The 13,045-nt window shown below is 26.4% G+C and overlaps 1 protein-coding gene across 1 annotated transcript; it reads right to left on the reverse strand.

Annotated features, from left to right (window-relative positions):
- Nucleotides 1-1,658: 1,658 nt before the first annotated feature.
- On the reverse strand, nt 1,659-12,411 carry LOC100162144 (RNA polymerase-associated protein Rtf1). The gene is made up of 13 exons (XM_001943258.4): nt 12,202-12,411; nt 11,844-12,114; nt 6,508-6,670; nt 6,210-6,451; nt 5,569-5,779; nt 5,434-5,508; nt 5,280-5,370; nt 5,137-5,219; nt 4,871-5,066; nt 4,711-4,805; nt 3,659-3,821; nt 3,430-3,594; nt 1,659-3,354 (listed from the first exon to the last, which is right to left on the reverse strand). The coding sequence occupies exons 1-13, from the start codon at nt 12,256-12,258 to the stop codon at nt 3,256-3,258; spliced, it is 1,911 nt and encodes a 636-aa protein (XP_001943293.1). The 5' UTR covers nt 12,259-12,411; the 3' UTR covers nt 1,659-3,255.
- Between the last annotated feature and the right edge of the window lie 634 nt (nt 12,412-13,045).

Genomic DNA, 13,045 nt, shown 5'->3' on the forward strand with positions numbered 1-13,045 from the left:
TACGTTTTCATTAACTGTTTTTTATATTTACTTGCCGATCACATTAAACGATAAAATTGAATAAAAAATTACACATATCATCGTCCAAAAGCCAAATTAACAACCAATCACGGGCGAAGCTGTGACGGGTCGGCTAGTATATATATAAAAGAATGTTTGTGGGTAGATTAAACTTCTGGGAAGAAATTTAAAAGAAGAAACCATTATTATCCTGGATATGCCCATATTTATCAAATAGAGTTCAATGGGTCGATATCGTTGGAAACAAGTCTGTCACTATTGTTAATACTTTTTAGTTTTCACCTTGTTTATCAATGATATAAAAAATATAACAAGAGTGTAGATTTCTCATCTTTATGGATAACTTAAAATTGACCCTAAATATCACAACTTTGTCCGATTGACATGCATTCCAAAATTAATTGAATTGTTTCGTTAGGTATGTGGTTGGAATTTATTGGTTTACACTTCAACATTGACAAGATTAATTACATGTCGTTCAGTTGGAGCCACTCAATAATTAAATACCACTTAAATTAATGTAACGGCTAGCACCTTTGTTGCCTGCCTGAAGGATCTAGGTACTATCCTAATACCTACCCTTGACTTCCACCCACACATCGAGTTTATATGCTGTTAATTATTTTAAGATCTGGGCTTTTTAAATCGTGTGACATCTGAGTTTTACCTTAAATAGCCTCTGAAAAATATTTATTGTTCCTTGGTGCATTCAATTGTTGAAACTTCTTTAGTGTTAAGGTCCCACACATAGCACACAGTGCCTTCGAGTAAGAACTAGTTCAATTCTATTTCTTATCTTTTGTAGGTCTTATCCTAGGTATTGAACATTCTCAGCTTGATTATTCCAATGACCTTCACCACCTTGGTTTAAGCACCTTAACTTACAGTTACCCCACTAACTCCTCATTTTTGAATAAGTTGATTATTGGTTCCATTGATACCCCATTTTTCTATGAGAAGTAAATTTCAAAGACCTTTCACTCTCCTTACAAAACTGTTCCCATTGAATTCCTGTTACACGCCACAAAATACGTTTTTACCATCCAATTCACTGCATGATGCGTCTTGGAAACGAATACCCTTCTCACCTCATATTATACATTTCTAATCCAATCATGTAATTATTAGTTTTTACTTGTTGACTATATAAAAGTTTAAATACCTTTCAAATATTACTACTGTTATAATTATTAACCCTGTTATATAATAATTATATTGTATATTGGATATATGTCTGTTAATTAAATTAAATAAATAAATGGGACAATAGAGATGTTAATTTGACCAAAAAAAATTTGAAAAATTAAATATCAAATGAAATTTAAGGCTATTTTTTTAATTTTAAATTAATTCATTCACATCTTATTATAAACGATGAACTAGAATATTTATGAGCAATTGTTCATTATTTGAATATGTAATGTAAAATTGTACTGTAATTTCATTCAATTTAACGATTCAATTTAATGATGCATAATTTTTTAGATTGACAAAAATATTTTTAAAAAATGTATACACAAAACCATTTAAACACACGACTTTCGGAAAAGACAATATTATAATACAGGAAGCTAGCTTCTCAGAAAAAAAAATTGGATTGATAACTGCTGGGAAGAGTTATATAGAACCATTGTGTATTTCTGTTGTACAATTTTTATTTTTTTTTTTAAATTTTGAAATACATTTTTTCTAAAATTATAAGTAACATACCACTGCATACTAAATGAAAAATTTCTTGTAAGATACCAACATAAAAATAAAAAAACCATACAACATTAAATAGCACAATGTAATAATATTAACATATTTCATATTTTATTTGTCACAGAAAGTAACCTCGATAGTAGATCAGAAACAAAAATATATTTATACACAATAAATGAAATAAACGTAATACAACTCAGATTTCCTATGAAAAAAAATGTATAATATATTATATAAAGATAAAAAAAATTATTTGTAGGTACAAAGTTATTAATAACATAATAAGAAAAGTTGATACAAGAAAAAATACAATACCCACATGTGGATTTTTAAAAGTAGGTCACTACATTTAATTGTTATCATACTAAAGCAATATTATTTTGTTGCATTCTTAGTTTACTATTCTAATTTTGTATTTTTATTAAGAAATATATTTAGCTTCAAAATACAATCTAACATCAATAGACTTACCTAATTAGTTAATACGAACATAGAGAATATTTTAGTCTCTAATGTCGTTATTAGGAACTATTTATGGTGAGAGCTAGTGAAAACAGATTTGATATTTTTGACATTGTAATCAACTAATGTTTATAATTATCTACGAGTTATAATTGTCAACTATACAATTGATCAACAAAAAAAATAGGTATGGAGAAATTGCTGCAAGAAACCTAAGTCAACTTTCCCCTTAATCATGAAAACACAGTTCTTCAACAATTATATTTGTCAAAGCTCAAATATATGAAATTCAACTAGAATTATTAGTAATATAATGTAGGTATTAAATACACCTTCATGTCGTATGGGAATTGAAAAATGCAATAAAATGTTTTTATTTTTATAAAACCCAATTTCACATTTTTAACTAATTCGAATACTGTACTTATTTTATTAAAATGTTTTGCAATTATAGGGAAATATAATTTTGAATAAGTTGACGCAATAATTACAGAAACTATGAGATTTTTTAATCTATACTATTAGAATATTACATTTGATGTGTTTCATTGTATCATACATGTTAAATTTTAATTAATAACATTTTAAATTCCTTAAAATAAAAATTAATGTCATTACAGTTAACCTAACACTATATCTTATTACCTATAAAAAGGGTAAACAATTAGTTTAGTAAATATGTTACTTTTTTTTTGTATTTATTAATGATACATTTAAAATTCAATAAATCTAATAATTTTATCAGTTTTATATTGTGATCATACTCAATATATGATTTACATTAATTAAATTGCTTTAAACTAAGTATCTACTACTATTTAATAATTAATTTTGATAAATATATATAACAGATATTTAAGTACATTTACTAAAAGAATGAAATGTATGAGAGAATATCATAAATTTCAAAGTAAATGCTGATCTAATTTACATTTTTTAAGTAAAAATAATCATCGATACACAACAAATTACAAGTCACAGTTCTATAATAGTTATTTTACTTAAATATATTTACAAAATAACTCACAAGTACTTTCTTTATATATATATATATATAAATAAGTATACCTAAATTGGTAACTGTATGTTTAAGTCGATATCAAAGTCATGAACAGCATATAAATCATCTGCCTTCATCAAATTGCTTTTAGATGAACTACCATCATTCTAAGAAAATAAAAATGTATTATAATTTAAGTGTCTTATGGTATTAGGAAAAAATTCAAATTTCTATTTACTTACCTTAATGTCATTGGTTTCAATAATATTTTTGGACTCTTCAACTTCTGATGCAATTGAACCGTCGATAGCAGAATTTGGCTTTGCTCTAAACTTCATGCATGGTTTAGTACTTCTACGAGTGAATGGGTCGTCAATTTTTTTCCCTTTATTAGCCTTGAGTTCCTCCTAAAAATTAAATACAATATAATTTTTCTTATATCTTGGCTTTTTGTTATGCACAGTATTTTACCAAGATAGCCTTTTCAGCTTCTTCGACATTCCGCTTACGGTTTCTATCATTTATGTAACTTATACTAGATATTGTGCTTGTTCTCATTTTGTCTAAATGATTGGCTCGCTCCTCTAAATCTGATAGTTGCTGTTCAATTTTCAAAACTTCTTCTACTTTGCCACTATTTGTAAACAAAAATTCATTAAAGTGTTCATTGATATGATGTTAAAATACAAAAAGCATACTACAGTAGAATCTGCTTAAATTGGAAACCCGTTTAATGGAGACATTACTGACAGTCCCAAATGAATGTATTGTATGTAAAATTATTCAGTAGATCGGGACAGTCGGATAATGGGAACAAATAGGTCACCGCCCGAAGTGTCCCAATTAAGCGGATTCGATTGTATTATAAAATTCTAAACTAATAATTTTTTATGCCTTAACTTGATAAATTAATGGTGGCCTAAATTACATTTTAAAATTAAAAATATTTTGTATTAATTTTGTTTTGTTTAAAGTAAAAATTGTATATAATTATTAACCTATGTAAAATGTAATTATAATTTCTTATATTATAGGATATATTTTTTGTTGCCAAAGATTCTATAGGCCAATTGAGGGCTACCACACTGAAAACCAATTTCTTGCCTAATACTTAATGTTAAAATATTATCTTAGATTTAATTTTATACATTTGGATTACATTGTAATTATCTTCTAAAAAATTAATGTTATACATAAAAACCCATTTTGTTAATTTATATGTTTCTATTGCTCTGAATTAAGAAATATTAAATTTTTTTATTTTTTTTGTTCAAGTTGTTTAAAACTAAACTAGTGAACAATTTTTTTTTTCACAGATGTTTAATGTGTCAAATACCTAAATCACCAAATACCAAATCATAACTGTCTAACATACCAAAATATTAAACTTAGGTTGCAGTAAAATTAAGAAAACAAACGAGATATGGTATAACCCTTTTAAAATCTAATTTTTTAACTCTATTATTGTTAAAACCCAAACAAACATTTTTAAATTGTAACGATATCTTATATCTAATACATACAGTGCCTGTGCGTCATCTCTATCTTTCATTAATGAAGTCTTTTTCATTGCATAGTTATGGGGATTTGTTTTGAAACGCTCTTTCTCTCGAACAATCTAAAAGATATTTTCATTCAAAATGATTTCAATATTTTATGTGCATTAATAATAAAATTGAATACCTGTTCAACATCTTCTTCTTTGAATTGATATGCCAGAGCAGCTTTAATATCTCTCACTTTAATTTCAAGTTCAGCTAGAGTAGGTAATGGTATTCGATTCATGTGGCAGAGTTCTTTCCACTTAACAAACTCACTCTCTGTAAACTCTTGATTGCTTATAAATTCCAAACGAAAAACTTTTTCATTTGTACCATGCCTAAAAAAACAACACCATATAAACAATACTAAAATATAACTTTATTACTAATTAATATATATCTTTATACTTAAGTCTTAATCCTTTGTTAGTACGAGTACTTCCTAACTGATACACTTTAGCTGTCTCACAGACATTACAAATTTCAGCAACCTTTTAAAGGGTAAAAATATTAAAAATGTTATACAGACTAATCAGATTATAAAAGCATACCCGATATACCGGAACTCCATTATAATTGCCGATTCCAATGCGAACAAAACATCCTATGACAGTTTTCTCGAATGTAGGCAAGTGCACAAATCTAAAAAAAAGCATATCAAGTAAATATGAATAGTAAAAGATAGATATTTCAATGGTTGATTACTTTTCCATTTTAAATCTTGACAGTCTAATTTTATTCAATTCATCTCGTTTTGTAATATAATGTACTTTTTTCTCACTAAAATTATTGAAAAAATTACTATGATTTTAATTTTTAATTTTTTAATATATTTCTTACTTGGTATCTGAATCAGAGTCAAAAAAGTGACGACTTTTTTTAACTGATTCGCTTGAATCAGTATCACTTGAAGAATTACTGTCATCTGAATAAATATCGGAAGCTTTTAATTTGGATTGATTTTGATCACTTTGTTTGTCACTAGTTTCTTCATCATCGTCATCTCCTTTTTTTTCCATATCTTTCTTAAGTTGTTTTTCTTTTTCTTCCTCTAAAATAATAGAACAAATACAACTCATCAGTTAAAAGATTACTAATCAGTAATCATAATCAGTTTTAATCCATTGTTTAAACGTTTTGGTGAGTTGTTTATTTTTAAGAATTTTTTTAATATTTTACTAATTCTTTAAGTAAGTCAATGATTTAAATTGTAATTAAAATAATATTATTTATTTATTTATGAATGATAGCTATTCGTAATGACAATTAAATAAAATAGAATGTAACTGAGAAATTCGTATTGAGGTATCATTAGAATAAACTTAAATAGCAAATTACAGTTTTTGAAAAGAATAAATAGTATTTTTTTTTTTCAAATCTTAAAGGTAATATTTTTAATTCTTATACAAAAATATAACAAATATTTATTTTTTCTTAATGCTAACTGTTACTACTCTTATAGGTATTAAAATTGAACATACCTCTTTCTCGTTTTTCTTCTCGTCTTGCTTTTAACATGCTCATTGCAGCTTTTTTATCTCCTTTTCCTTTATTTTCTTCAACATTTTTCTTTCTTTCTTTCACACGATCTTTTAAATCGAGGGGCATAGAAGAACCTGAATATGGTGAGTCTGATCTGTTTGAGGACATACTTCTTTCTAAAGATTTTTGTTCTTTCATTTCCTTTTTTTTAGCACGTTTAAGCTTTTTCTCTATTTCAAATCTATAAATGAATAAGTTAAATAATATCTTATTTGAAACAAAGTTATTTTACTTTACCTTGTTTTCATAATTTCTCTAGCTTCAATACGTTTAAATATTTCAGTTTCTCGTTCTTTTTCAGTCATTTGTGCAAGACGTTCTCTGTCTTCATCATCTCCCATCAACTCTTCATCATAACCATCATTGAATTCTTCTTCAGAATCTTCAGAAGATTCACTAACTATAAAATAAGTAAAAGTAAAATAAGATTATTAAATGTTCAATCAAATCTGTATATTAATTAATTCATCACTGTCTAAACATATACAAATATACAAAACTAGCTGAATAACCCGGTGTTGCCCGGGAAAAAATTATGATTAAATAAATCCTTTTGGGTATAATTCGCAGTGCATATGGAAGCAAAATCATATTATATTTTAATTTTTAGCCATCCCGCGTGGTGTTGCCTGTGAGACTCGCTGATGGTTATGTGAACAGTATATTATCAGATATGCAAGGACACAGCAAGGTGGGCAATAATATAAAACCTATTTTACTATATTAGTATATGTTTGTAGTTGAAAAAAATGTTTATACAGTGTACCTAAATAGTATTGAAGTCATAGTTGATCATCCCGGATTCTTAGAAGTATTTAACATTTATATATTAATATATTGTGGGGGTAATTTTATTTTATTTTTATTGGTGGACAAATTGGTGTAAATGTACCTAGTTTTGTGAAATAATTTGCATATATAAGACATATAACCTGCAACTAAAGGCAACCATTAAAAACAAAAAAAAAAGTTTCAATTTCCACTGTGAATCTTAAGATTTCTGTTTGACCACTTCTTTCAAATATGAATATCAGAAAATCCTTTTTTATTGCACATCTAGAACATTGAGGAACCACTATTCCAAATATCAAGTTTTTACGTTTTGCATTTTAAAACCAATGTTGTGTGTTTAAATTAGATATTTCTTTATATATGGTGCCACTGCTGTTTTCTTAAATTTCTTAAAATCCTTTCTTAGTGGACGTCTACATCATAATGACTATCTGTATGCCAAATTTCAGCCTGATCCGTCCAATGGTTTTAGCTGTGTGTTGATAGATCAGTCAGTCAGCTCAGTCTGCTCACTGTTTTATTTATACAGATATTATTAATTGTATAAATACTTGTTATTAGTAGGGTACTTAATTTATTTTTAGTAAATAATAATATATGTTTATATATAAAAAAAATCAATAATTTAGTTTGTTTAACCCATTAGCGCCGGAATTTTTTATTTACAATTTTAACCAAAATTTTGTTGAAAATAAGTTTCTTTATTTTTGGGGTAAAGATATCAAGCCTCAAAAGGTTTAAACCATTTAATAGTTATCTAAGTAGTGCTGTGGAATAGTTAATAAAAAGGCATTTTAAGTGAAAAAAATATAATTATTTATGAAGTACCACAGGGCAGTGCCTCGGGTCCAATCTTTTTCATATTGATCAAACATAAACAGTATTTATTTATTTATTACAAAATATACGGGTTTCCTCTATAACATTAAAGTACAGTACAATTTATTAGAATAATAGTAGAAAATTGAGAAATATAAAATATTATATGTAAATAATAGAATTACAATTTATTTAAACAGTAATTAAGTAAGCAATTAAAACGCATATATTAAACTCTAGAAGAAGAAGAAGTTCATATGTTCATATCACAACAGAAGAAGTTTCAGAACTGAAATTATCTACTTATTTAGAATTAGAAAAATATCCAATCATAATTAATGAACATAATATACTTTAATATGTAAATTAAAAATTCTTTAACAAATGAAAATATACTTATTTGTTTGTAAATTTATTTAGAAAAAGTTCCGAACTATTAAAAGATGAAAAATGTATAATAATTATAAAAATAGAACACAAATTGAACACAAAAAAAAATTGTAAAGGTAGATTAATAAATTAAAATTATATAATAATTAAAAATTAAAATATATTTGTATATGCTCAGTAAAGATTTGTAAAAACCTAAAAATTCATAACCTGGTAATAATATATTAAGTAAAAATATTTAATGGGAACCAAATATTTGTTACCTAAGTCTAACATTCAGTTCTACAATTATCAATCAATTAAGATAGAATTTATAAATAAATAATGTAGTAATGAAACTATGTCGGGGAATGCTAAATAAAATTATAAAGCTATTATCAACATTTAATCTTAACTCAAATTTGTTAAAAAATACTTTGATGTGGTAGTAAAATAGGAATAATACAGCGTTTAGGTAAAAAGAACATCTTGGACCAACTATGTTTAAAATTAAAATTAAAGAAAATAATAATTAATTAGGTATTGGTTATTCTTGAATTTTTAAGAAGGCCTTTAAAATTATTGTTTATTTTAATTGTAAATTCTATGCATCTATACCTTATTAGTCTTTAGTATTCTGAAAATGAATTATAGTATAAATATAATAATTTGTTATATAATATTATTATATATATAACTCCCTATCTGCATTAAAAGCTATGCATATGGAAAAGAGGTAAACTATTTATAATTTTTCTTCACTATGTATTTAGGTTTGATTTTCAATACTTAAAAAAAAATATTAAATAACAACTATGTTTATACTAAATTGTAAATGATTCAAACAATTATATTATACTCCTTCAAACATAAATAAGTACTAGGTTGCACATACATTTGATACATATTTTATTAATCAGGTATTTATAAGTAATAAACTTATAAACATTTTGTACTTTAGTCGTTAAAAAGATCTATACAATTCAATAGCTGAATTGGTAACCTAAATTGAAGATCTAAAATAATTATTTAAATGTGTTAATTGTTTAAATATTATGTTTTTAAAATGAATAGGTAATACCTAATTAGATTAAGGAATTTTATGCACTAAAATAAATACACAGTTAAATATGTCCCAAAAATAAAATTACCAGCTCATATAACACTAAACAGTTTTTTATTTAAGTATTTTATTAATATAATAAAATATATTTTAATATAATAATTTATTAAGTTAGTACTTAAGCTAAATCTGTGCTAAAAATAAAATATCAAGTTAAACAATTATATTTTTCTTTAAATATTTTCTTTATTTTAATTTGTTTTAGGTACTTAATTTAATTTTCTATGTACCTAAATTTATAAAAAAACAATAATACAGGTAATACAGATTTCATTCTTCATTCAAATTTAATATAATTATTGACCTTGATTCATGAAAAATATTTACCAATGTGTTTGATTTTTGATAAACTATCAAAATATACACTAAAAACTAAGGCATTTAATCACAAACGTTGAGAAATATATCATGCACTTACTAAGCATATGATAAAGTTAACCAGAAAAAATATATGCCAATGCATGAAAGTCTTTGCTCTAGTAATAATTAATTACTGTATTAATTATGGAAAAAGGATACACAAAATTGATTGATTGTGATTTTCCAATATTTATACTATACACACCTAGAGGAAGTATTTACAAAGGACACGCACGGCGCCAAGGGGTGGCAAGGTGGTGCAGCATATCAATGCGTCAACATGCAACGCCTGACTTACAGTCTATTTTTGAATAGGTAGAGAATAAATAATAATATTAAAATTAGATTATTACATTTGATAATCCTATGATTGTATAATAATTTATTTTCTATATTATTTGTCTAATGAGGAAAAAATGTACTACAATTTCAATAAAATGTGTTTTGAAATTTGTAAAATAAAAAAAAATCTTTTATTTATTTATTATTACCTTTATTGAGTACTAATTACTTGATAAAAATAAACAAATAAACGTATCCCAATCCCAAATCATTGCATTAAAGATGATTGAAACAAATTCATCTGTTCATTACTAAACACATCCTTTAATTTCTATTTATGAAATATAGGTAAGTAAAAGAAACATAATTATTCATTCACAAAGGTATGTAATATTAAAGTCATTAAAGTCAATTTATAATTTTTGTATATCATGTTATAATTATGAATATAGTTGTTGAAGGTCTGTGATTAAACATTTTCTTACATATGACATAAGGTACAAAAAAAATGTTTGACATTATTCTTAAAACATTTTTAACTGTTCAAAAGTTTGTATATATTATCTGTTTAGACGTTTAGAGCATACAATATAAAACGTACTAAATAGCTAATAGCTATATTATGTTATATGATACGAAAATATTTATATTTCATTTAAATAATCTCAGCATTTGTTGAAACAATTTTAGTCCATGTAAAAAAAATATTTGCCCCACTCTGCCCCCCCCCCCCTGGAAAAAAATTCTAGTGCCATGCCTGACAAAGGAAAATAATATTAAGTAATAATAATTTCCTTATGTAGAATATTTTTCTAGTTTTGAAATTTCCGTGTATTAATTTCCAAGAGGTACCTATAAATACTTTTCTGAGTTATAAATTTCTACAGACTAATTCCACACATTTTATTTTCCTATATTTTATGTTCCCGTTTACTTGCCCCTACATTGATGTATATATATAATTGTAAGTCACTCTACTTGAAAGCTACTTTTTAACTGTTATGTATACCTATGTAAGATTATTTATTGATTTTAAATAAGCTATTCGCAAGTATGGTATAAAAGTAAAATTTTGTGAAATGAATGAGTTTTTTTTTTTTTGTCATCACAATAGCCTGTAAAAAGAAGTATTAGTGAAATACAATATTTATTCCAAACTACAATTAAGTTAAATATGGCTATAATATAGGTAGGTAGTAAATTTTCTAATAATTCTGCGTGTAAACTCATAATTAACAGTGTTTATCATAGTATCAAACACTAAATCATATAGGTAAAAGAGTTATTATAACGTGATGAATAATGGGTCTATACAGTAGTTACTTGATAATTCAAAAAACTCCATAAATCGAACTAAACGTTGAGTCCCCTGAGAAAACCTCTATAAATAGAAAAAAATACATATATTCCTTTCCCCTCGATAATTCGAAATGTCTATCGGTGGGACACACTCTACAATTCAAATTTTTTCCACGAACCTCTATAATTTTAATTTCCTTAAACGCGATTATATGTAAGTTCATAGGTATGTATATATATATATAATCACTAAAAAAAAAAATAACATATTTCTTTAATACATAAATTATAATAATATAATGAATAAATGTCAATTAATAATTGTAAATTATAATTTATAATAGAAAAATGTCATAATAAATGTAATATATAATAAAATTTTTCACCTCCCTTTAATTTGAATTAATTTGTTTTCCCTCGATTATTCAAACACTCGGTAAATCGAAAACCTCAATAAATCGAATTTTTAACTCGGTCCCTTGAATTTCGAATTATCAAGTGACTACTAATATGAATGTTGTACACTTACCCTGACTAATCTCTTGGACTGGACTTTGGATTTCAGACCCGACACTACTATCTGATGAATCATCAGACATGTCATACTTCTTTCCGGGCCGCTTGCGGTTCGGCTTCTTTTTTGGTTCCTCATCTGAGGCTATCTCACCTTCGGACAACGATGATGAATCCGAATCGTAAATTGTCTTCTTCGACAACTTTTTCTTGGTCTTTGACTTGTAACTGCGACTAGGAGGCGACGAGGCTTTGGAACGTTTCTTCTTTTTGGCCAAACTTGTATCCTGCACACACACACACACACAGTCATACAAACAAAGGTAAAACGGCCGTAAACAAACACAAACCAAAACACAATATTGTAAACTTACATCGTCGCTGAATTCGGAAGAGTCGTCAGAACTGATGGCCTTCTTGTTTTTTCCCATCGTTTCTGTGATGACTGGCGGTATTCGAGAAGAATTTGTGCGGGACGACGATAAATCGGCCTCGACAACGATCGCAGTATTAATGTAAATTATAAGTGATTCAGTATTCACTATTCAGATTACAATTCGACTACGATGATAAAACAAATAATAATGATAATCGGTCCGCGATCCGCATCGCGACGCCACCGTCCGTTATGCAGGAGCTATCAGACTGGCCTCTTATACCATACAAACAGCGCCCCTTATTATTGTACCAACACACACACTGTACCTGCAGAAAAGAAGAATCGCGTTATCAAAGTCATCGTTATCAAGTCCTGGCCCGCGGGAACAGATTGCGTGATATCTGATTAGCCATATCCAAATGCCGGTTGTTAAAAAACCAAGTTTCAACCATAGACATATTAATATAATATGTAATATAATATATTATTTCTTATTAATTAATAATTATTGACAATCGCCATTCAGTGAAATAGGCAATACCGAATGTTAAATAGTAAATAGGTAGTGATTGTTGTGAATATTTATTGCTTTTACATAAAAACATTTTTATTATACAAATGAAGGTAGCGTAACATTGGTATTCCACAAAAACTATTATAATATCAAAATAACTTACTGATTTTTAAAATGAACGGTTTTTGTTAAAAAAGATCTTATTCGCTGTTTTGGTTCACTTGTGGTGTTGTTGGAATGGTGTAATCGAACAGTAAAATATGTCTTCAAGGTCAGATGAATTAATTGAAGCAGGTGATTATTTAGTGGAGACTGATTTAATATA

This window comes from Acyrthosiphon pisum, chromosome X (genome assembly GCF_005508785.2).
Source record: "Acyrthosiphon pisum isolate AL4f chromosome X, pea_aphid_22Mar2018_4r6ur, whole genome shotgun sequence".
NCBI classification, from domain to species: Eukaryota; Metazoa; Arthropoda; class Insecta; order Hemiptera; family Aphididae; genus Acyrthosiphon; species Acyrthosiphon pisum.